Source organism: Coccinella septempunctata, chromosome 1 (assembly GCF_907165205.1).
Source record: "Coccinella septempunctata chromosome 1, icCocSept1.1, whole genome shotgun sequence".
Taxonomy (NCBI): domain Eukaryota; kingdom Metazoa; phylum Arthropoda; class Insecta; order Coleoptera; family Coccinellidae; genus Coccinella; species Coccinella septempunctata.
The window spans coordinates 3,285,241-3,308,267 of NC_058189.1; the positions used below are offsets into that span (position 1 = coordinate 3,285,241).

Here is a 23,027-nt window from a genome sequence, read left to right on the forward strand (position 1 = left end):
CCAATATAAGGCAACGGTCCAACAATGGGAGTTGAACATCAGAATAACCATCTGAAGAAACACTCCTAGACTTACTCAGTCAAAGAAATTCGTGATGATTTCACCGACCTACACCAGAAAACTGCTAAAGCTGTCACGAGCTGAGCTTCGGTTGATGGTGGGACTGCTGACAGGGCACTGTCGGTACAAATATCACTTGTACCGTATAGTGAAGTCAGCAGATGAGATTTGTAGGATCTGTGGATCAGAAACAGAAACAGCTGAACACATGGTATGCAAGTGTCCAGAGCTGGCGCCCCTAAGAACCACTCATATGGGGAAACCGGTCCTGGATACTCACGAGGTAACGGCTAAGAGCCCTAAGGATGTTATCGGTTTTATCAACATCATTGACGACCTCCTTGGGTTCCTATGAATGAGTAGGGTAGAGAACAAAAGATCTACATGGTCGCAGTACCCGAAAGGCTAATCGAGCCACAACGACTCTGGCGCAAATAATAATAATACAAGTATCTAGGCATAAAACAGGCAAGAAAAAACAATCAGAACCAGATGAAGAAAGAATTAACGGAGGAGCTCACCCGAAGATTGTGAAGGATAATGAGAACTGGTCTTAATAGCAAGAATCTGATAAAAGCGATTAATACCTACGCTTGCTCGGCGCTAAGCTACTCATTCGGTATCATCTCTTGGACCACCAAGGATTTAGCAGCCCTACAGAGAAAAATAACGACAATGCTGACAAAACATAATAAACATCATCCCAAAAGCTCAATAGAACGGACAGGTGCCACGACACCTCGGGGGTAGAGGAATTGTTGACTTGTCCAACCGCATGTCCCAGGAAATTAAAGGACTTCGAAGATATTTCCTGAACAAGGTTGTTTCGTCAGAACTCCATCGAGTAGTTTGTGTTGCTGATAGTTCTACTCCGTTAAAGCTACAACAGGACCACTTGGAAACTGTCGAACAATCTGCAGAATACAGAAACTAATTGGCAAACCTTTGCATGGAAGGCACCAGAACGAGGTCAATCATGATTACGTCGACATATCTGCGTCGAACTGCTGGTTGACTTTCGGAAGGTTGTTTCCCGAGACAGAGGGCTTTATCCTCGCCATCCAGGACCAGGTGATTCCGACAAGGAACTACATGAAATATATCGCCAAAGATGCCTCAGTGGCGGATGGTAGCTGTCGTTATGGCTGTGCGACACATGAAACTATCCAGCACATCACCGGGGGATGGCAGAAGTTCGCGGGCACGGAGTACAAAAGTAGACACGATGCTGTTGTCAAGATTCTTCACCAAGAATTAGCACTAAAACACCAACTTCTAAGTTCGAAAAAGGTTCCTTATTACAATTACCAACCGGATGCTGTATTGGAAAATGAACATCACAAGCTCTACTGGGATTCTCACAGACCGGAAAATAACTCACAATAGACCAGACCTCATATTGCTCAATAAGGATGAGGACAGAGCACTATTCGTCGATGTGGCGATTCCAAATAATAACAATCTTCTAGATAGGCACACTGAAAAAATTTCAAAGTACAGAGATATCGAGGAACAAACCAGGAGACAGTGGAAGCTGAAAGATATCAAGACCATCCCTATTGTCATATCAACTACAGGCCTGATACCGAAGAAACTACTAGAGAACTTGAGGAAACTTCAGTTGGACGAAAATATCTATAGAGTCATGCAGAAGGCGGTACTGCTGGGAACGGCGAGAACTGTACGCTAGTACATGGGGAATGCAGAGGAACACCGTCTGCTCCGACAGGAAGTGCAGGTGGAGCAGGAATCCAACCTACAGGAGGGAGCCGAGGAGCGACCCGGACCCGACCACCACCACGAGCCCGAAAACCTGGAAAGGGCCCCAACAGAACTTAATCTTTTTGATATCTGAAATATCTGGGATAAGTGAATGTTCCTCTGGAGAGGAGTGTGAAAGCCGCAACGCTAAAGTCATAATTATAGATATTTAATCAGCGTTTCCAATGAAGAAGATAGATATGATCTCTCACCTACCTGACTTTAGGAGTTACCAATAAGTCAATAAGATTGAGTCGACCAAACATAAGGATAGAAAAAATCATAAACATTTTGATATTTGAATCCATTCCGTTCGAAGACAGCTTAAAAAATTCCTCCATCCTTAACGGTGTGAAAAACATTACTCACAATCTATTGATCAAGTTCTCCTTTGAAATTAATATTAATAATGATACTGTTTGCGTATCTCCTTTTTTCAATTGCATTACTATATTGGAATGATTGTAGTTAATTCCCAGAACTTATTATTTATTTTTATCCTTAGGTATATTTGTTATTATATTATTATCGGACACAAGGTCCTACACTTTTCCAGCTCTTCCAGAACGTGTTCAGTTCACTTGGAGCCATTAATTGAGCACAAATTTACAGATTTGTAGTTGGCGGCGTTGAGAACTTGGGAGAAAAAATGTGATAAACCGGTTTTATTTCCGTCGGATCTTCTTCAACAGTACCATCGATTGAATTATGTGGAATTTCAGCATCGCAAGGTTGCGTTTCATTCAATTCGGCCTCCTCCAGTTCAAGAACGACATCGAAAACTCTCCGTTTCGCCAAAATTCTATTTTTTTCACTGAATTTTTTCACTGTAGCCCGCATGGCGTCGAAAAATAGATCTATGCTATCTTCACCTTGCCGTTCTTTCCTCTTTCGCTCGTCCAATATATCCCTCATAAGATCACTGTTGGCCGATTCGTCAATCTCTTGCTCTTCTTGTTTCAAAATGAAGTCGTACGTTAAATTAGAGGTTTCAGCTTCGGATTCTTCTTCTGATTTCTCGACACCGCCTGACGCTTCCGCAGAAAATAAGGAATCTTCTTGCTCTTTCGGTACGAGTGGATATCGTGGTCTTGCGTTCCTCATGTAAGGGATTAAAAATGATAGGTTGTCGTAGTACCTCCATTTCGCCATAGTACCAGACGACACACCAGCATTAGCCCGAATGTATTTACGGAACTGATTGCGTAATGACTCCCATCTCGATTTGCATCTATTGGGATCTGAAATAAGAATAAGAATTATTTCAAGATATTGGATAGGGAATTAATTAATTCATTCATTGCTGAATCTCGTTACCAAGAATAAATCTACAAAAAGACTCAAAAACAAAACTATCGGTACGATCAAACTCATAATTTCTTAGAGCTACTTGCAACTGTGTGCCCGTGACTGAAGAGACCCAACCGTGACCCACAGATCCTTCCACACTCCGGGCATGGATAGTCACCATCCAAATCGGGCCGCCGCTGTATTCTTCTCGAGTCTCCATTATAACTGTGAACTAAAGACCTCCACTGTTGCCAGTTTATATTGGTATTAACTGATTTCAGGGATTGATGCAGCATATCCTTAAACCGCTTATACTGGCCTCCTGGTTTCCGAGCTCCCTCTATGAATTCGCCATACAAAGCTATTTTGGGGAGATTTGTGTCTTGCATCTTTAGAATGTGGCCGCTCCATCTGAGTCGGGCCCTCGTTACTTCAGTCTCAATTATTATACAACTCGTGCTCTACAAGACTTCTGCATTCGAAACTTCGTGGAACCATCTGATGTGCATTATTTGTCTCAGATGATGTTGTCGTGTTTGTTCAAGTTGTTTAATATGTCGCCTGTAGGGCGTCCAGCTTTCGCTTCCGTAAAGAAGCGTTGGGAGGACCACTGCTTTGTAAACAGCTGTCTTGGCCTTCAGATTGAGGTCGTGATTTTGAAACACCCTGTCCTTTAGCTTCCAGAATGCCCGTGATGCTGAACTGATACGGTTGTGTATTTCCGTGTCCAGGTTAGCCTTAGTATTTTGAAGGTTCCCAAGTATATGAACTGCTCGACCTGTTCTAAAGTTTCATCCCCAAGGCTGATATGTGTTTGGAGGCTTTCTAGTGGACTTACCAGGATTTTGGTTTTGTCAATATAGAGTCTAAGACGTAAGGCTTCGTATGTATGTTTATAGGTGTCCAACATTATCTGTAGATCCTCTGGGCTGCTAGCGATAAGTGCACAGTCGTCTGCATATTGAAGTTTCGTGATAAACTTTGTGCGGCTCTTTGCTCCGAGGCGCTTCAGGTTAAACAGGCCTCTATCAATTCTGAATCTTATTCCAAAACCTCTTGCAGGTATACTCATGTCAGTAATTATCGAGACAGCTATGACGAAAATATTGAACAGTAAAGGCGCTAATACGCAGCCTTGTTTTATTCCAGAGGTTAAGAAATGGTCGATTGTAGAGCCATTATGCTGTTTTCTAGCTGCTAGCAGCCATGCCATTAATAATTAAGACGTTTAAGTACCATATCATAATCATTAAATAAACAGAATTCACTGACAGTGGCTTTTGCCGAATAAAAGTTGAAAAGTAGGATGATTCCCTTCTTTTTAAAGAAACTTTACTGAAGTCTCGTCTCGCTGATAAGACATGCATGTCTTATCATAGGTGCATCTTTATTATGTCCGCGAAAATCCAGTAGTCGCTGGGGAGAGTACGGTCAGGAAAAAATTCAAAGCATTATTAATCTAATTCAAGCATTGTTTCCATTGACTAGTAACACGGGGCATTCTGCTGGATAAACAGCAGTTTTCCTATTTGCATTTGGGACCGTTTATCTTGTAATATTCACTATTGATACTTTTGCCTTTCCCAAGATACTGGATGAACAAGATTTCGTGACTTTTGAGTTTTTGATCGCTTTGGACGCCGCCCTGCGTCAAAACCAATGGGACAAGCACAAAAGAAATTCTCTGGCATCATCAGTTCTTTGTCACAACGCTGTTGCGAAACTTTGGTGGGACAAGAATCAGTGGATATCGCTTAAAAATTGACCTGCCTGGTCGCTCAGCAACATGAAGGCGACACGTATCTTGCTGTAGCGTTGGTGAGTATGCTGTGTATATTTATAGGCGCGTACTCACTGACGAGCAGATGGTCGTTGCTGTTGCTGCTCGCCAGTGAGTACGCGCATTATGATGGCTTGTGCATACAGATTGACAATACTACATACGAGACACCATTTGGTCACTTGCTGGTGCTACTGCGTAATAAGACACGGCTACCCACGACCTGATTCTCCATTCTCAAGTGTCCATTCGATTTTTGTGGCATGAGAAGCAGCAATCAGTAGATTTTATGGGTCAAGTCTGCATGTGACACTAATCCGTAATATGTAGGAGAATTCTCTGTGTATGACGTCAAACCTGAACCGAACCGAACCATATATTATCGTGTAGTGTGTACAGCAGCTTTAAGCATAGTACGTCTATTGAGATACTGAGAGAATCCTCTGCCACTGCAATGTTGCCACATTTTCGTTTCGTTGAAAGTCGTGACGTATTCGGCATACTTCGCTTTGAATGACGTCGAGTCTACGTAGTTGATCCTTTTAACGCTTAGAAAAGGATGCTTTTCTATTTTACGTTGGGGATTGAATAAATTATGAAATTATAATGGAAGGCGTATGGTTTTAGACATGGTTGTATAAGGTGCGATAAATGAGGTAGAATTACTCGCATTGGAAAAGCGATTCGTTTTAAAAATGATGGTTATGCCTACCTCTTCTTACTACATGACTTATTTCCTTCCATTTAGCCATTTTGAGCGTATAATCGTTGTAGTAAGGATCACTAGAATCGTACAGAAATCTCTCCTTCTTGACCAACTCTATGAGTTTTCTGTCGTCCATTATCGAAACAACGTCAGATGGAAATTGGAGTTTGATGCAAGATTCAAGGCACAAATATTAGGAATATAAGCACTGCGCTAGCAATGAATGAATATACACTCGATATCTCGAATAGGCACGGGGCAGTCAAACAACGAATTGATCGTGATTCGATCGTGACGTGACTGACTGGAGAAGGGAGTCAGAATATGCTTCGTTCTCGATTCCGTAGTAGCTAGCAGGGACGGATCTACATTTTTTGTCGCCCGGAGCAAAATTTCACTGGTCAGAAGACCAGCATGAAAGAATAACAGCCCTGTGTTAGAAGAGGCACTGTCGCCTCCCACTAGTGCCACTACTGCCTGGGGTAGCCCCACACCCCTGCTACCCCTAGATCCGTCACTGGTAGGTATTATATGTGCTGGGGGTGCTTCTCAAAATATGGGTCTAGAAACAGTATATTGAGTATATGGAGTGTGGTATTCAACTTGAGACAGTGAATTATTTCGAAAACTACGTACCGGTAGATTCGGGTGACTTGGGACTTGGGACAGTCCTGTAACTTGGGACAATTACCCCCCTTGAAGATTTCTTTGATTCTTACCATGTATGAGTGAAGTACAAACTTATAAGATTGTGTAGCGTTTTTTCGGTTAGTTTAACAATTAATTCCTGTTGAGTTTGCCGTGACCAGAGCGTTCGAATTGACAGGAAAAATTAACGAATTCAGCAGAGTAAAAGAGCGTTTTTTATGGCCCTTATACTTTCTAGTGTCCTGTACATGTGTTTCACTTTGTGCATGTGTAATTTTTTTTACTGGATACGTGGAATATTGGGATATTAGATATGTCATGAAACAAGGTTGTTCACAAATCAAACGGCAACACGGATCTCATTCATTTATTTTGTTGTTTCATAGGATGACTTGGGACAATGCCGAATACAAGCTGTGTATTGGCAGCAAGAAATATGATGATTTTTTGCAGGATATTATTATTTACGTTATTTCGACATAGAAATCACCAAAGAATGAAAGAAATCAAAGTTCCCTTGTTTTGTTTAGCTTTTTCAAATTTGAGTTGCATATTATTTACTTTCGCTGTAAAGTTTATCATTTAATTTGCTTACCAAATTTCAACTATATAAACACAAATTCTAATTTTTCAAAACTATACACTGTCCCCAGTCTCCTATTTCATTTGAAAGTTGAGAAATCAATAGATTTTAACTTGTGTCCCAAGACTCCCAACTCGGTGAGTGACTTGGAACAAGTATATTTAATTTTTTTCAAAATTTATATTCGAATTCTGAAGCATGGCATATATCCTAATGAATAGTCGAAATCATTAAGCATATTGGAACCTCTTTTTCAGATAAAAATTGGTCACCGTTTTGAAAATATGACAAGTTGAATTCAACAATCGTCCCAAGTCACCCGAATCTACGGTACTTTAGAAGAAAATATTTCGATTAAAATATTTAAAAAATTTCAATTAAAATATTTAAAATTTTTCATTTCAATTAAGATATTTGAAAAATCAAATTGACCTTGGTATGACCTTGAAATCAAGGTCAAGTTTGAAAAATATGCTCATTTTCTGTCCCTCCTGATACGTAAAAATTTTTATGTCAAACATTTTTTCGAGGTAATTTACTATCTCAAGTTGAATGCTGTATAGCATAGCAATTGCCTATAAAAACGTTAATACATCTGTAACCTTTGACGCTTCTATGATTATCTTTATGATGATACTGTCCATGTTTAATTGAAAGGCAATTGTCTTTCTCCTTTCTCAAGGCTCATAAACGTCTCGGAGAAAGATTCTCCGAAAATTCGGCGAAGTAGTCGAATAAAATTTAGAAAGAAAAACATCCTCACATTTGTCCACATTCCCGAGATAATATTCATCATTGATAATGAAATTCATTTCTGTACAAGGTACACGAAGATTCCTTGTATGATTTTAAGAAAAAAACGTCTCATAAACATGGGACTACACTGCACAAAATATTCAACTGAAATTTGGCATCAAATAATTGATAGTTCACCTAGTTCACTACATGTGACATGCCAATTTCGATAGCAAATCTGTTTTCCCTAAGAACTTTTTTTTGGTGAGCCACTGTTAATTTGAATACAAGCGATTTTCCGGAAAATCGTGGTGTCAAGTTCTCGTTGGACCATGCACACGGTATATTCGAATTAGGAACAAAGAAATTCGATTTGCTAAAAAATGATCCTGGGAAAATATGAGAGAACAAAGGCCCTGCCACTTCGTATGAAGTCACCCGACAGGCACCTCTCAGCACGTGCTGCCCTAAATACGAAACTCCATTGGCGTCACATCGTCGGAATGACTTTGTCCCACATTGATTCCAAGAAGAATTTATATCCGCTCTATTTTGCCTTCCATCTGAGTTGCTGCATTTCTACCAAGATGAAAATGTTCGAAGGAATTCCTATTTTATCAAGTTAATATTTTTTTTATATTCTGAAATTATTAGGTAATATAGAATCAAGAAATTCAATTATAAATATAGATCAATTATTATATGTCTATATTATTTATTCATTACGAAACGAACGTTTATTTTCCTCAAATAATCATGGTAATCAATAGAAGCTATAAGCTTATAATAATTTTAAATCGTTCCTGAGGTTAAACGAACTTAAGGTTTCCTAATTTTGCAAAGAAAGTGGAAAAGGTTTGGTTATGAATTCCTGATTGTCTATCTTGAACGGTGTATAAAAAGCACTGAAAGTTCTGATTCAAATAAAACATGACTCTTGACTCTGAATTACTTATTGATTTTTCAAAATTTGTGACATGACTTGAATCAAATATTTGAACAACTCGTTGCTGCATGGAAAATAATGTTCATTCGTTCCCAACAATGTGAAAAAAAGTTGAATGATTCTGCTGCTGCATCAAAGCATGTCATATTTAAATGTATTATTATGTAAAAATCCCCATACTTCCCCGAATATTTTCTCACGTTCTTTCTGTTGTCAGTCCCCTTTTGACTACTTCGTATTCTTCTTTCAACTCTACTTGTTTTAAAAAACGGTACTGCATTGAAAAACAGTTCTTTCAAACATCAATAATCAACAGAATATTCTAATGTTGAAAAAAATCAGGTGAAAATTATATGTTTACTCTATAATTTCCACGTACTGAAGCAAAATCATTCCTATTCATCATATCATTATAAATGATGTTTGCTCAAAATAATATATTATGTTTGCGTCCAAAAAACTATCATTCGTGACGTTACAATTACAATACTACTACATTTAGAAAATGAAACACAATTACCTAGAACGTCAGTTTTTCCTGATAACCATATCAAAATTCAATAAATCAATATACCGTAGATTCGGGTGACTTGGGACGATTTTTTAATTCAACTTGTCACATTTTCAAAACTGTGACTTATTTTTATCTGAAAAAGGGTTTCGAATATGCTTAATGACTCAGACTATTGATTAAGATATATACCATCAGAATTCGGATATATTTTGAAAAAAAAATAAAATATATTTGTCCCAAGTCACCCACCGATTTGGGAGGCTTGAGACACAAGTTAAAAGCCATTGATTTCCAACTTTCAAATGAAATAGATGGCTTGGGACGGTGTTTAGTTTTGAAAAATTAGAATTTGTGATCATATAGTGGAAATTCGGTAAGGAAATTAAATGATAAACCCCTATTACAGCGAAAGTAAATATATATTGCAACTCAAATGTAAAAAAACTAAACAAAACAAGGGAACTTTGATTTCTTTCATTTTTTGGTGATTTCTTTGTGGAAATAACGTAAATAATAATATCCTGCGAAAAATCGGCATATTTCCTGCTGCCAATGCGCCGCTTGTATCTATTCGGCATTGTCTCAAGTCACCCTATAAAACAACAAAATAAATGAATGAGATCCGTGTTGCCGTTTGATTTGTAAACAACCTTGTTTCATGACATATCTAATATCCCAATATCCCACGTATACAGAAAAAAAATTACACATGCACAAAGTGAAAAAACGCGCTTTTACTCTGCTGAATTCGTTAATTTTTCCTGTCAATTCAAATGCTCTGGTCACGGCAAACTCAACAGAAATTAATTGTTAAACTAATCGAAAAGACGCTACACAATCTTATAAGCATGCCCCTTCACTCATAAATGGTAAGAAACAAAGAAATCTGCAAGAGCGGTAATTGTCCCAACTTACAGGACTGTCCCAAGTCACCCGAATCTACCGGTACTTTACTGTCAAATATTTTATTCACGAATAAATATTAAAATTTATAAGAAATCCCCACTATCAATTGAAAAGGTGGAGAACAAAACCTGCATTTCTTCTAATTGTAGAGAAAAGAGTGAAATGTACATCAGCTAACGAACCTGCATTCTGTTTTGATTGTCATATCAAATTTACTGTTTCGGTCGATCAGATATACCAAATTACCCATGAAAATTATAAGAAAATCAACCAATACCATAGAATCAAATCCGCTTGTGTGATCTTTAAATTAAACAAATCAGACAAATAAATTAGGTTAGGTATCGTTCTTGACTGACTCAGATATCTTAAACAACCACTTCATAAAATGAGAAGGGATAAATAAATTATGTTACAGTAATTTTTTCGTCGATCTCAACATAAAATAATATTTTATGTACGAACGAAGAGTCGACTATTTTTGATGCCAAGTACTTTTCATCCGCATCAGATACTTTTCGTCCGTAAACACTTTTCGTCCCATCAGTTTGTCACATACGACAGTAGCGATTAATCTATTTCGAGAACCAGGATTCGATAAAAACATTAGTGTCTGTGACAATAACTGCCATTTGCTCTCGTCAAATTAATTATTTAATAAATCTGCTAGATTTTACGAGTTAAATAAGAACGTAGTTTGAATGCTAGAGCTGAGGGAATTGGAACTACGGCCAGGTTGGATTTACACCACACGAGTGAGTTACTTTCATGAAGGTATGTGTGGTCGACGAAAAAATGTAATATGCACCTAGGCAAAAAAGTGTCTGCATTGTCCCGCCTGCTTGCTAGCCTCGGCTGCGCCTCGGCAACCATTTCCGACTATGTTCTGAATTTCTATTGATATTATGAAAGAAATTTTTTTCAGCGGTCAGTTCGTGCAATTGTTCCCGATTAAATCTGATCCTGAACAAATGCTGGCAAATCTGCAAATAACGCGAGTGACTGTGTGGAGAACGGGGGGCGGCCGACGATCAATACAGCCCTAAAATAGGCCGGGTGGAGCGGCGTGGTTGTCAGGGCAACGCCGCTCCCTCTGCTCCGTCCGCTTGACACACTGACACCCTGAATTATAGGAAGAGGAAAATTTTGGCGCAGTGAAGCTTCCTGTTTTCCTATAGATTTTTGGATCTGGGGGATCTCGGCAATCACACACTCCTGTTAAATTCCCCCGTTTTCGTTTCAAGAGATGGGAGAAGTGACTGGAGGGTTTCTGGATTATCATTATGGCAACGCAGATGGGTGAATAAATTTATCATGAGTTCGCTGTGGAATTCTCTATATATACTCAATTCACGTTTTTAAAAGAACTCGGTTGGCCATGAAATAATTTTTGTTAAGTTTTTGTTACTAGAAAGTGATTGAAAAAGAGATAATGATTATATTGATTTGTGTAAAAATTGGTTTTGGAAACTAGATAAACCACAATATCAGCATATTCTATAGAGACTGTAACTTTATATGCCTTTCTTGAACGGTGTATGGATCAAAACCCCGAATCTTGCTTATTTTTTGGAAATAACGTCAGCCACTTCTCGATTTATTCCCGAAATTTCAATGATATAGGCACTCTTTGTATTCACTGGAAGAAGATTGATAGTTAATTCAGAAATCTTGATATATGATGATGATATTTATCATCTCAAAAGTTTAATATCAACTTATTTTTCATATATCTATAACGGATTGCTAAATAAATATTCTTGGAATTCTTGATGAACTTGAATATCACTATTCAGTACCTTGGAACAATGAAAATATTCTTCAACTGAGGAATTTCACTTGTAATGCGTTTGCTTGTCCTCCACAATTTTTGTGAGGTTAGAACGTTGGAGTGACATTTAAACTCATCAAAATAAGTCGTTTCACCAAAACTTGTCTATATAAAATATCCAAGATTGCTGAGATACAACTCCTAGAAATTCGACAAAATTTCATTGAATTTCAAGTGCGGTACTGTGGAAGATGACTCCGAAACAAAACATAAACATATGGCTGGAAAATGAATGGTTCAGTACCAAGTTCATCGGATTAGATGCATCAGGTCACTTTTGAGAGAATCATAATTGTTGTATCGTGCAATTTAGGGTGAACAAAAATTTAGAAAATCGAGGCAGTTTCTCAAAAGTGCTTATATTAGTTATGTTGAAGAAGTTCTATGATGTTTCCCCATTTCATCCCATTTTAACGACGATTGTTGGAATGTTCGAACAAGAACATTGTGATGCCCATTGTGAAAAAATTCGTAAATAATTTAGACGAATTTTATTGGTGAGATTTTGCAGTATCATTCTATTTTTTACACTTGTGTCCTAAGTCTCTTCCGTCAGTTGGTATCGAAATGAGCCATTTCATAAAATCGTGTAAGTTACTAAAAAATAATGAGAACAATTCGGCAATCCTGAGTTTCCATTTTCATTACCACGTAAATATCGAACGAGCCAATATCCTAAACGAAACCACATGGTCGAATCGATAAGTTTTTTCCCACTGCTTTGCAATAATTCAGCTAACATACGGTCTAGGGTCCTATTAGGATCTATTCAGCAATCATTTTCAATTTTTTTTCCAACTTTGTTATTTTGAAAGTTTTGTTTAGGTGATTTTTGGTGAAACGCTTCATTTTGACCAGTTCTACCTTCTGTTAAAAAAAGGCCTCACCTTTGAATACATCCTGTAAAGCATATGTTTGAATTTTAACAGAGTCTCGTGTAACGTGGTACTATACAATGGGGAATTCTCCTCAATTTGGGTTATCACTGCATATGCAAATTTAAACTGCATAATTATGAGTTTCATTCATGATTTTTTCAAATGAACCGCGGAAACTATTCAAAATCATTCTTCAAATATGAGGTTTCGAAATTTAAATCGCTTGGTTTCAAGTTTACGATTTGGCAACAGCGCCTACTAGAAAATATAATGAACAATGTTGTTTGTAAAATAACAGCTGTTGATTTACAGACCGGCCTTCTTCGTTCGTCGCAGACTTCAAAGATAGCCACCTTTGTCTATCTCATCAAGATAATGTATTTGTTGTCCTTTATTATCAAGGCATATTTCAGTAGATGTTGCCAACTTGTGCAATTGAAATGAGACGCTTTCAAATTTATACCCATTATTATTTTTCATTTTTAAGTGCTTAAAATATTTTTTTTGGGAAACGGTTGAAATGGTTATTTCAAAATGTGACGTTTCAAAGATATTTCATAAAAAATACATCATTTTCGTCAGAAGGAGTATTCCCTATTCGGCGTATGATACAAGAGCTTAGAGAAAAGCCTCGGTAAAAAACTCTGTCTCCCCGTGAGTAGTGTAGTGATGACAAAGTTCATGGAATGAGCTTTTAATACTGAAGGGCTTCTTTTCCATTTACATAAAAATTTTTCTCCTCATCTCGGAATACAACCTTCATCAAACTGATTCGAAGAATTGATGATCTCAGGAAAAAATGATCTAATAAATAATAATTAGGTACCTACATAACTAGTTCTCCAATTGCACTGTGAAAAACATCAATTTGTGTCATAAATTCTAAAATTCTCAGTTGATTTTGGTAAATGATCACTCTTTTCGTCCGAAGTCCTTTCAGTATTGAAATTAATAATATTCCAAATCTTGCTTTTGACCGGGAGGATCTTTTGAACAGGTTCGTTATTCCAAGTGATGAATCATCTCGTTCTTCAGTTGTTCGAGGAACTCTACAGGACCCTTATGTTGGGGAATCATCTCCCATAGATATATGATATATCAGTGGTTATTCATCAGAAAAAGAAAAAAACCAGAAAGAAAAACTTCTGATACTGAAAACTAAAAATAAAGATTAGATAAAATTATAACAGTCGGTAACGTTCAAGCCGACAAAACTGGCAAAAAAAGTAAGTGACCACTTCTGTGGCGAAATTTACAGGATGATTGTTATTTGAAAAACATATTGACCTGTTCGAGCATTTTTCTACAAAATAGTAAACACCGAAAATATGAATTTTGTGAGTTACTATTTTTACCTACTCTATTCCGAGATTTCCTTTAAGATATTTTTTTATGTTTCACTTAATATTTACTCCCACTCTAAATGAATAGATCGGAGCAAAAATTTTGGACGACCGTTACTAGATAGTACTCTATTTTTGTACGAGATACCAGTTAGTTTTCGTACTCTATTTATTATTAAATAATGAACTAAAACAAAAAAATACTGTTTGTGTCTATGCATAGATGTTATGACTGTAAGAGATTCTTTACGTTTATAATACTTCCCTATCGGAAGAGTTCATTTACGTTTACGATTGTTTTCGGGTCGGTGATCTGACGGGTTCTCGAATTTATTTTACACTCCGCTTCTCACTGAACGCATCAATGCTACACGTGTTCGACCTGGCATTGTCAGCGAGGATACATGGGAACGTCTTCTACTCTATACATACATTTCGGCTAGGGCTAGAGGAAGTTGGACGACTTCCAAGATCTCGGCTCGTAGACAAGCGGACGGAACGGCTAGTTCAAGCTTTCAAGAAACGAGTCGAAATATCATTGGAAAAACACCATTCACTTCTATGCAGTAAAATAAGTTCTGTACGTACATTACTCAGTGGCGTAGCTTGCCTTAGAGGGGCCCTGTATCAAAATGTGTTGAGGGGCCCTAAGGAAGGGTGAAGTAAAAATAAAACTAGCAAAAAATGTTCGATTAGTATCGAAATGATTATATGTACTTATAATTAAAAGTTCTAACTCATACTTGGTGCTGGGAGCGAAATAATACACAAACAAATAACATACAAACAATATACAATAATATACAAACAACATAAAATGATAAACAAACAAATAATAAACAAAAAATACCAAAAATTAAAGATACGCTTTTCTAGCATTTATTTCAGCAAATCTATTTATCAAATCAGCCATATAGCTGATGACGATTTCAGTTTTTTAAGTTGTTCCCCCTCTATTGACAATAACGACATGTCTGACAGCCGTTCTGTTCCATAGAAGTCCTCAGATAATTTTTTATGAGTTTTAATTTTGAAAAACTCCTTTCAGCAATTGCAGTTGTAACCGGAAGGGTCTAAAATAAAAGGCATGCAGTAATATCGTCCGGAAAACTGGATGCAAGGCTATTGAATTTTATCAGGACTAATTCTAAAAGTTCTTTGATGGCACGAATTTTCTGAATTTCAGATTTTAAGTATTCGTATCCATCTGAACGATTCGGTATAATGAACGGGATTTTGAAATGAATAGTTGTCTTAGCAGTTATTCTCAAAAATGCTATTGTAAAACCTGTAAGAGGTTTTGGATAACATTTTTAGGAATTTTTTGCTTACAGACATTCGGGGGCCCCTAAAGCCTGGGGGCCCCGTATCACTGATACCGCTGATACCGCGGTAGCTACGCCCCTGACATTACTCAAGATTTCTGGTGTAATTTGAGGGCATTCATTAATGATCCGAGTTCGGAAGCCATCCAGTGACTCAGGCTGGGTAGCTTAAATCTTGGATTTCAGGTGACCCTAGGGAAAAAAGTCCAGTGGAGCCAGATCAGGTGATCTGGGTGGCTACTCAATATATCCCTTTCTTCAACTGACACATCGGTAGAACGAAATGAGGTGATGCGCTATCTTGTTGGAAAATGATCGTTTGATGATCTTCTGCATTCTCCAATACTGGCACGAGGGCTGGATAAATAACGTTCTCCAATAGATATAAATTAATTTGGCCAGTGAGATTACCGGGTACGGTAGATTCGGGTGACTTAGGACACCGTCCTGTAACTTGGGACAATTACCCCTCTTGCAGATTTCTTTGTTTCTTACCATATATGAGTGAAGGGACAAACTTATAAGATTGTGTAGCGTCTTTTCGGTTAATTTAACAATTAATTCCTGTTGAGTTTGCCGTGACCAGAGCGTTTGAATTGACAGGAAAAATTAAATAATTCGGTAGAGTAGAAGCGCGTTTTTTATGGCCCTTATACTTTCTAGTGTCCTGTACATGTGTTTCACTTTGTGCATGTGTAATTTTTTTTCTGGATACGTGGGATATTGGGATATTAGATATGTCATGAAACAAGGTTGTTTACAAATCAAATGGCAACACGGATCTCATTAATTTATTTTGTTGTTTCATAGGGTGACTTGTGACAACGCCGATTACATACAAGCGGCGCATTGGCAGCAAGAAATATGACGATTTTTCGCAGGATATTATCATTTACGTTATTTCCACAAAGAAATCACCGAAGAATGAAAAAAATCAAAGTTCCCTTGTTTTGTTTAGTTTTTTTACATTTGAGTTGCTACATATTTACTTTCTCTGTAATAGGGGTTAATCATTTAATTTCCTTACCGAATTTCAACTATATAATCACAAATTCTAATTTTTCAAAACTATACACCGTCCCAAGTCACCTATGTCATTTGAGAGTTGAGAAATCAATAGATTTTAACTTGTGTCCCAAGCCTCCCAAATCGGTGGGTGACTTGGGACAAGTATATTTTATTTTTTTCGAAATTTATATCCGAATTCGGAAGCATGGTATATATCCTAATCAATAGTCTGAGTCATTGAGCTTATTTGAACCTCTTTTTCAGATGAAAATAGGTCACCGTTCTAAAAATATACATTTCACTGACCATTCCACAAAAGTGGAGTCGGCGATCGGGTTCATCCTGAGTTCCTGAACAAATCGCATCGCAGGATGAAATTTAAGTTGTTTAAGGATTCTCATGATTGTTGTGCGTGCAACACCAGATTCATCGGACCTTCATTCAACTCCTAGTACTAAAAGTTGGATCCATTGCTACATGACCATGAGTCAGCCACGTCCCTCACTTCGTCTCTTACATGCACCCCCTTTTTGATTCCGACTCAACCAGAAGCGTCAAATTTGACAACCAGTTGCACAAAGCAAGCAGCGGATACATTTTTTCCGGGTATCTTTGGTCAATAAAACCGCTGTTGTTCGCGCAGAGTTGTTATGTCTGAAAAAAAATTTATCATTTCAACTCTTTCTTCTACGGAAGACCATTTTGATTCACTACAAATTCCTAATAGCTTTGACACACTTGAAACGTTCTTTAAAATTCACGATAGACTAAGGTGAATCAAAAACATGGTCAGTCTACTTTTTTGGACGAAAAATTAATAAATTTTGGACAAAAAATTAACAACATAACTACTTATCGATCGGATATGTATAATATTCTCGAGATAAAAATTCCATATTGCCACTTTTACTATTTTCGCTCTCATTTAAAGGGGAATTCTCTACAATTTGGGTTATCACAGCATATGCAAGTTTAAACTGAATAATTATGAGTTTCATTAATGAATTTTTCAAATGCACCGCGGAAAATATTCAGAATCATTCTTCAAATATGAGGTTTTAAAATGTAAATCACTTCGTTTGTAATTTACGATTTGGCAACAGCGCCTACTAGAAAATAAAAAGAACATTGGCTTGTTTATAAAATAACAGCTGTTGATCTACAGGCGCGTACTTACTGGCGAGCTTCAACTGCAACCGGCCATAAAAATCCCATAAAATTTTACGACCTTCCTCGTTCGTCGCAGACTTCATAGACAGCCATCTTTGTCTATCTCATCAAGATAGTGTATTTATTGTCCTTTATTATCAACGCATATTTCAGTCGATGTTGCCAACTTGTGCAATAGAAACGAAACGCTTTAAATTTTAAATGCCCAAAAGATATTTCATAAAAAATACATCATTTTCGTCAGAAAGAGTATTCCCTATTATCGGAACCCCCCGTTAGGGGGTTGAAGTTACGAGGATGAAGAAAGCGGAATAGTTGTTCCCCTCCAATCAGAAATTGACGAGTCCTAGCGATTTTCCAAATTTTCATTTTGAAGTCGAAAAATCCACCCGGACGGAGCTGATTTGCTTGGGATGGGTTTTCATTAAAATGTTTATTTTTTTTTAAACTTTTCATCAACTCATAAATATATATTTTGTATACAGATCATGGAAATTCATTACCAACAAAACGCCTCTCACAACACCATGAACAACACAACGCTTCATCTCTATCCACTTTTTCCGGGAAAATCAGTTATGAATTCTTAGGGGATTTTTTATATTCACTCGCAATTCCATTCCGTTTCTGCCTCACTTTTTGAATAACCTGGAGGACGCCCATTCGAAAATCCAACTTTTCGTCATCGGACATTTTCTTCACGGAAGGTAATAAGGACAAAAAAAAAGCTTCGTCTTCGTCTAATGTTGAAGATTCCGTTTTGGGCTTCTGCGAGGTTTCCAGTTCCAGAAATTCTAGTCGTCTCCTTTTCGTATTCGACCAGGTTATTGGATTTTGACACGACACTTCTTTGGAAGTCGATGGAGCGTCTAGTGAGATCGGATCGCACTCAACTTTGATTTCCGCGTCTTCCATATTGACCATATTGGTTAAATAGTCATCTTTCTGTAGAACTTTCAGCAAAAAATGGAGGTCGTCATAATAGATATATTTTCGATGAAATCCTGAATCACCTTCACGCCTGAGTGATCTCACGAAGGCATCCCTTATATTCTGCCATTTCGACTTAATGGCGTCTCCTGCAAAACAATTTTTTGGTTAGAAATTAATTTTTAACAATTTTTTCTTCAGTAGATTTTCGGTGGCTGTGATTTAATTTTCGAGATATCAGATCAAAAATTACAAGAAGAGTGTTCAATGTTTATGATAAATATATACAGGGTGTCTGTAAACAAATGCGGAGGACTTAGGGAAATGATTCCTCGTTGAAAATAAGCAGGGGTAGTTCCTATGAATTTTTTTCGAAATCGACCTCCCTTTCAAGATACAGCCTTTGGAAGGCGATGGCGAGTTTACAGTTTTTAATTTTTCTAAAGAACACTGAGTGATAAAACTATACATAATATGAAGCACTAAGAAGATGTTATTCACACATTTTTTTTACATCTCATAACTTTATTATTAAGGGTTGAAAATAACAATACACCCTGTATAATTAAAGAATAGACAAACTATTGAATACAATAATTTATCTGGCCGTTGATTCTTCCTTCGAAAATTACAAGTTGTAATAAACCTTTGGATATATGTACCTACATACTGGGTGGGCAAAATTCGTTATCTATTGAGGGGATTTTAAGGAATACCTATAAGAGCTAGAAGAAAATGAATAAAACGTTTCCGAGCTCATTTCAGAGAAACAGAGAATGGTGAAAACCGTAGCCTCCTACTCTTCGTTTTTGAATAATTAGCAAAAAATGAGACTGACGATTTCAAAAAGTTCTCATAACTCTTTTTTCTTCAAATCACAGACCTGAAACTTTAACCTTCTTTTTTATGTATAAACCATTGAGGAGCTCAAAATATCTTTTCATTTCGAATCATTAGGCGAACTTTCGTTTTTCAATGGAAACTTTTATTGAATTTGTTATGTTTGAATTGAAAAAAATTCTTTGTCAGATTCTACGTATAAAAGAGCCTAAGAATGTTCATGTTTCAAATCTGTAACTTCAAAGACAAAAAAGTTTTGAGAACTTCTTGAAATCGTCAAAATCAAATTTTTTGCTGATAACCTTGTGATAAAATACATAATTATTGAGACTTTTACGAAGGACGGACAACATAGCGCTGATTCGAAACCCAAAAATGTTTTGACAAGTATCATAACCTCACATTTTTGTACTATACAGTGTGGAATGTGTCAAATTTCTATGGCCAAGCGAATGCTTTCATAAAAGTGAATGGAGTATCATATAAACCTTTAACCATTGAGTATTAAGTTGAATACACAAAGTTGTAAAAAAATAAAATAAAAGTGTTAAAGATTTTAGCACAATTTATTGTGAAATAAAATATGACAAGGAACGGGACTAGTCAAAATCTATCGTCTATACAAATTTTCCGTCGAAAAAACTCACCAATTTTTTTTTGACTTGACCAGTCCAATTGGTTGTAATCTTCTTGAAGATGCTCGAATACCTCCCGCCATGCCTTCTTCTTCAGTAGCGTATCCTTATATTCTTCCCTGAATTGATCCCATAAACAGGGTCTTTCTTCAACGCATTCTATCAGAGTTGTGATGTCATATTCGAATCTGTTCATTCTGTATATTTTCAAGCATAAATATTACGAACTAACGGATAAACGACAAGCGTGCCGTTAAACTCTCCTACGAGATATCGTTTGTGTACTACTGTACTGAACGGCTACGACCTTCCGACAAATCATCGTTCCGTCCAACGGCAACGGAAGCGTCCGACAGAGGTGACGATATCGGCGAGGGGAGACAAGAATCGGGTCGAGTTCTAGCAATGTTGCCAAGTTTAATATAAATATAGCCTCATCACGATAAATGGAACTTGAGTGAGTTATGATTGATCGTCAAAAACTGATTTTATCAAGGAATGTAATTCATTTGTATAATTTATTTTACTCAAAAACGATATCAACGACATTCCCGATTACATAGCTGGTGCTGAGTCGATTATATTTGTAGATGACACCACCTTCACCGTGGAATCTTCAAACTTGCATGTGCTCGAGAGCCTGTCTGAGATGCTCATTCATTCATTGCTGTATACCGTTACCGGGAATGAATCTACAAAAAGACATAAAAAAAGAACAATCTTATAATTTCTTAGGGCTAATTGCGACTGTGTGCCCTCCTGTGACTGAAGAGACCCAACCGTGACCTACAGATCCTTCCACACTCCGGGAATGGATAGTCACCAACCAGATCTGGCCACCGCTGTATCCTTCTCGAGTCTCCATTATAACTGTGCACCATAGACCTCCACTGTGACCTGTCTAACGCTAGTTGTTATGATTGGCGTTAACTGATTTTAAGGATTGATGTAGTTTATCCTTCAACCGCTTATAGTGGCCTCCTGGTTTCCGAACTGCCTCTGTGAATTCGCCATACAGAGCTATTTTGGGGAGTCTTGTGTCTTGCATCCTCAGAATGTGGCCGCTCGATCTGAGTCGGGCCCTCGTTACTTGAGTCTCAATTGTTGTACAACTCGCGCGTTGCAAGACTTCTGCATTCGAAACCTTGTGGAACCATCTGATGTGCATTATCTGTCTTAGATGACGTTGTTGCGTTTGTTCAAATCGTCTGTAGGATGTCCAGCTTTCGTTTCCGTGAAGAAGCTTTTGGAGGACCACTGCTTTTTAAACAGCTGTCTTGGTCTTCAGATTCAGGTCGTGATTTTCAAACAATCTGACCTTTAGCTTCCAGAATGCCCGTGATGCCGAATTGATACGGTTGTGTATTTCCTTGTCTAGGTTAGCCCTAGTATTTATGAAGCTTCCCAAGTATTTGAACTGCTCGACCTGTTCTAGAGTTTCATTGTCCAGGCTGATATGTGTTTGAAGGCTTTCTGGCGGACTTACCAGGATTTTGGTTTTGTCAATATTGAGTCTAAGGCCTAAAGCTTCGTATATGTGTTTATAGGTGTCCAGCATTATCTGTAGATCCTCTGGGCTGCTAGCGATAAGTGCTCAGTCGTCTGCATATTGAAGTTCCGTGATAAACTTTGAACGGGTTTTTGCTCTGAGGCGCTTCAGGTTAAATAGGGCTCCATCAAATCTGAATCTTATTCTAACACCTCTTACAGGCATACTCATGTCAGCAATTATCGAGACAGCTATGGCGAAAATATTGAACAGTAAAGGCCCTAACACGCAGCCTTGTTTTATTCCAGAGTTGATGAAATGCTCGGTTGTAGAGCCATTATGCTGTATTATAGCGGTGTTGTTGGTATGAAGGCTTTTACACACTGCAAAGAATTTTTCGGGTACTCCAAGGCGTCCCATGATTTTCCATAGCGGTCTCCGATTCACCGAGTCGAAGGCCTTACTTAAATCGATGTAGGCTGTATAGATCCTCGATTGTTGTTCACGAGCCTTCTCTTGAAGCTGTCGCAGTGTGAAAATTAGGTCCACCGTACCTCGATATGGTCGAAAGCCGCAACGCAACGGTTCTATCTTCATTTTTTCGTAAAGAAGGTCGTTTGGTGGATTATAGAGTGGATTTCTTCGGTGGCGTATTTTACTCAGCGTTCTATTACTTTGATATTAAAGGGTCTTTTACAGTTATTATACAGGGTGAGACTTTGACTCGTACAAATATTTCAACAATAGATTCTTGAGGTCAAAAAAAACACATTTTTTTCCAATACCATTTTTTCCGATAACGGTCCTGATGAAATATATAGCCATTTTAAGTTTCCATAATGAGCTGTGCCGCCACTGGATAAACAAAATTCTCTACAAAAAAAAAGCTTATTCTATGACACTACACATCTTTGGATATTTTTTTAACAGAGTTGTATTCTGTCAAAGAACCAATTTTAAATTTAACAGATACTGTTCAATTTTTAAACATCAAATTACTCTAAACCGGCGCATTATACGAGAAAATATGAAGAATAGGTACTTTTATTTCCACAACAAAACATTCAGATATTCATTAAATTGCGTCCAACTTAGTCTCAAGAGTGGGTCCTTTGTATTTTTGGTATTTCTATGAAACTTATTGGTCATAATGAGAAAACTGGAAGACGTGGGTGATATCTTGTGCTCGGAAAAGGTTCAACAAGTAAATGGAAAACTATATTCCGAAATTCATTTCATTCGATAAAACCGTTTGTGAAATAGAACTAAAAATAACATTTTTTATGGTTTTTCAACAGCCTGTATCTTTCAAACCGAGCCGAATCGGAAAAAATGGTGTAGGAAAAAAATGTTTCTTTTAACCTCAAGAATCTACTGTTAAAATATTTGCACAAGTCAAAGACTCACCTTATATAGATATGTATTATGTAGATGTCCATATTTTAATATCGGTCTGCATATGGTTTGGTAGATTCTTGAAGCTGTAGCGTGGTTTATGCCGCGGTTTCTGTAGGTAAGTGCTTTGATCTAGGCATTATTTTTTTATTGTAGAAATGCATCTTGAAGTTGTAATTCCTAATTATTCTGCGTATTGGACTGGTTTTAAATTGTGTTGAATCATTTTGTCTGATATTTTGTGGTCAAATATT

The 23,027-nt window shown here is 37.3% G+C and overlaps 2 protein-coding genes across 2 annotated transcripts; both read right to left on the reverse strand.

The window, feature by feature from the left end:
* Positions 1–2,368: 2,368 nt before the first annotated feature.
* LOC123316632 lies at positions 2,369–5,879 on the reverse strand. The gene is made up of 2 exons (XM_044902814.1): positions 5,604–5,879; positions 2,369–3,062 (listed from the first exon to the last, which is right to left on the reverse strand). The coding sequence occupies exons 1-2, from the start codon at positions 5,731–5,733 to the stop codon at positions 2,428–2,430; spliced, it is 765 nt and encodes a 254-aa protein (XP_044758749.1). The 5' UTR covers positions 5,734–5,879; the 3' UTR covers positions 2,369–2,427.
* A 12,160-nt stretch (positions 5,880–18,039) lies between these two features.
* LOC123316933 lies at positions 18,040–20,169 on the reverse strand. Its single transcript, XM_044903254.1, has 2 exons — positions 19,902–20,169; positions 18,040–18,563 (listed from the first exon to the last, which is right to left on the reverse strand). The coding sequence occupies exons 1-2, from the start codon at positions 20,083–20,085 to the stop codon at positions 18,061–18,063; spliced, it is 687 nt and encodes a 228-aa protein (XP_044759189.1). The 5' UTR covers positions 20,086–20,169; the 3' UTR covers positions 18,040–18,060.
* Between the last annotated feature and the right edge of the window lie 2,858 nt (positions 20,170–23,027).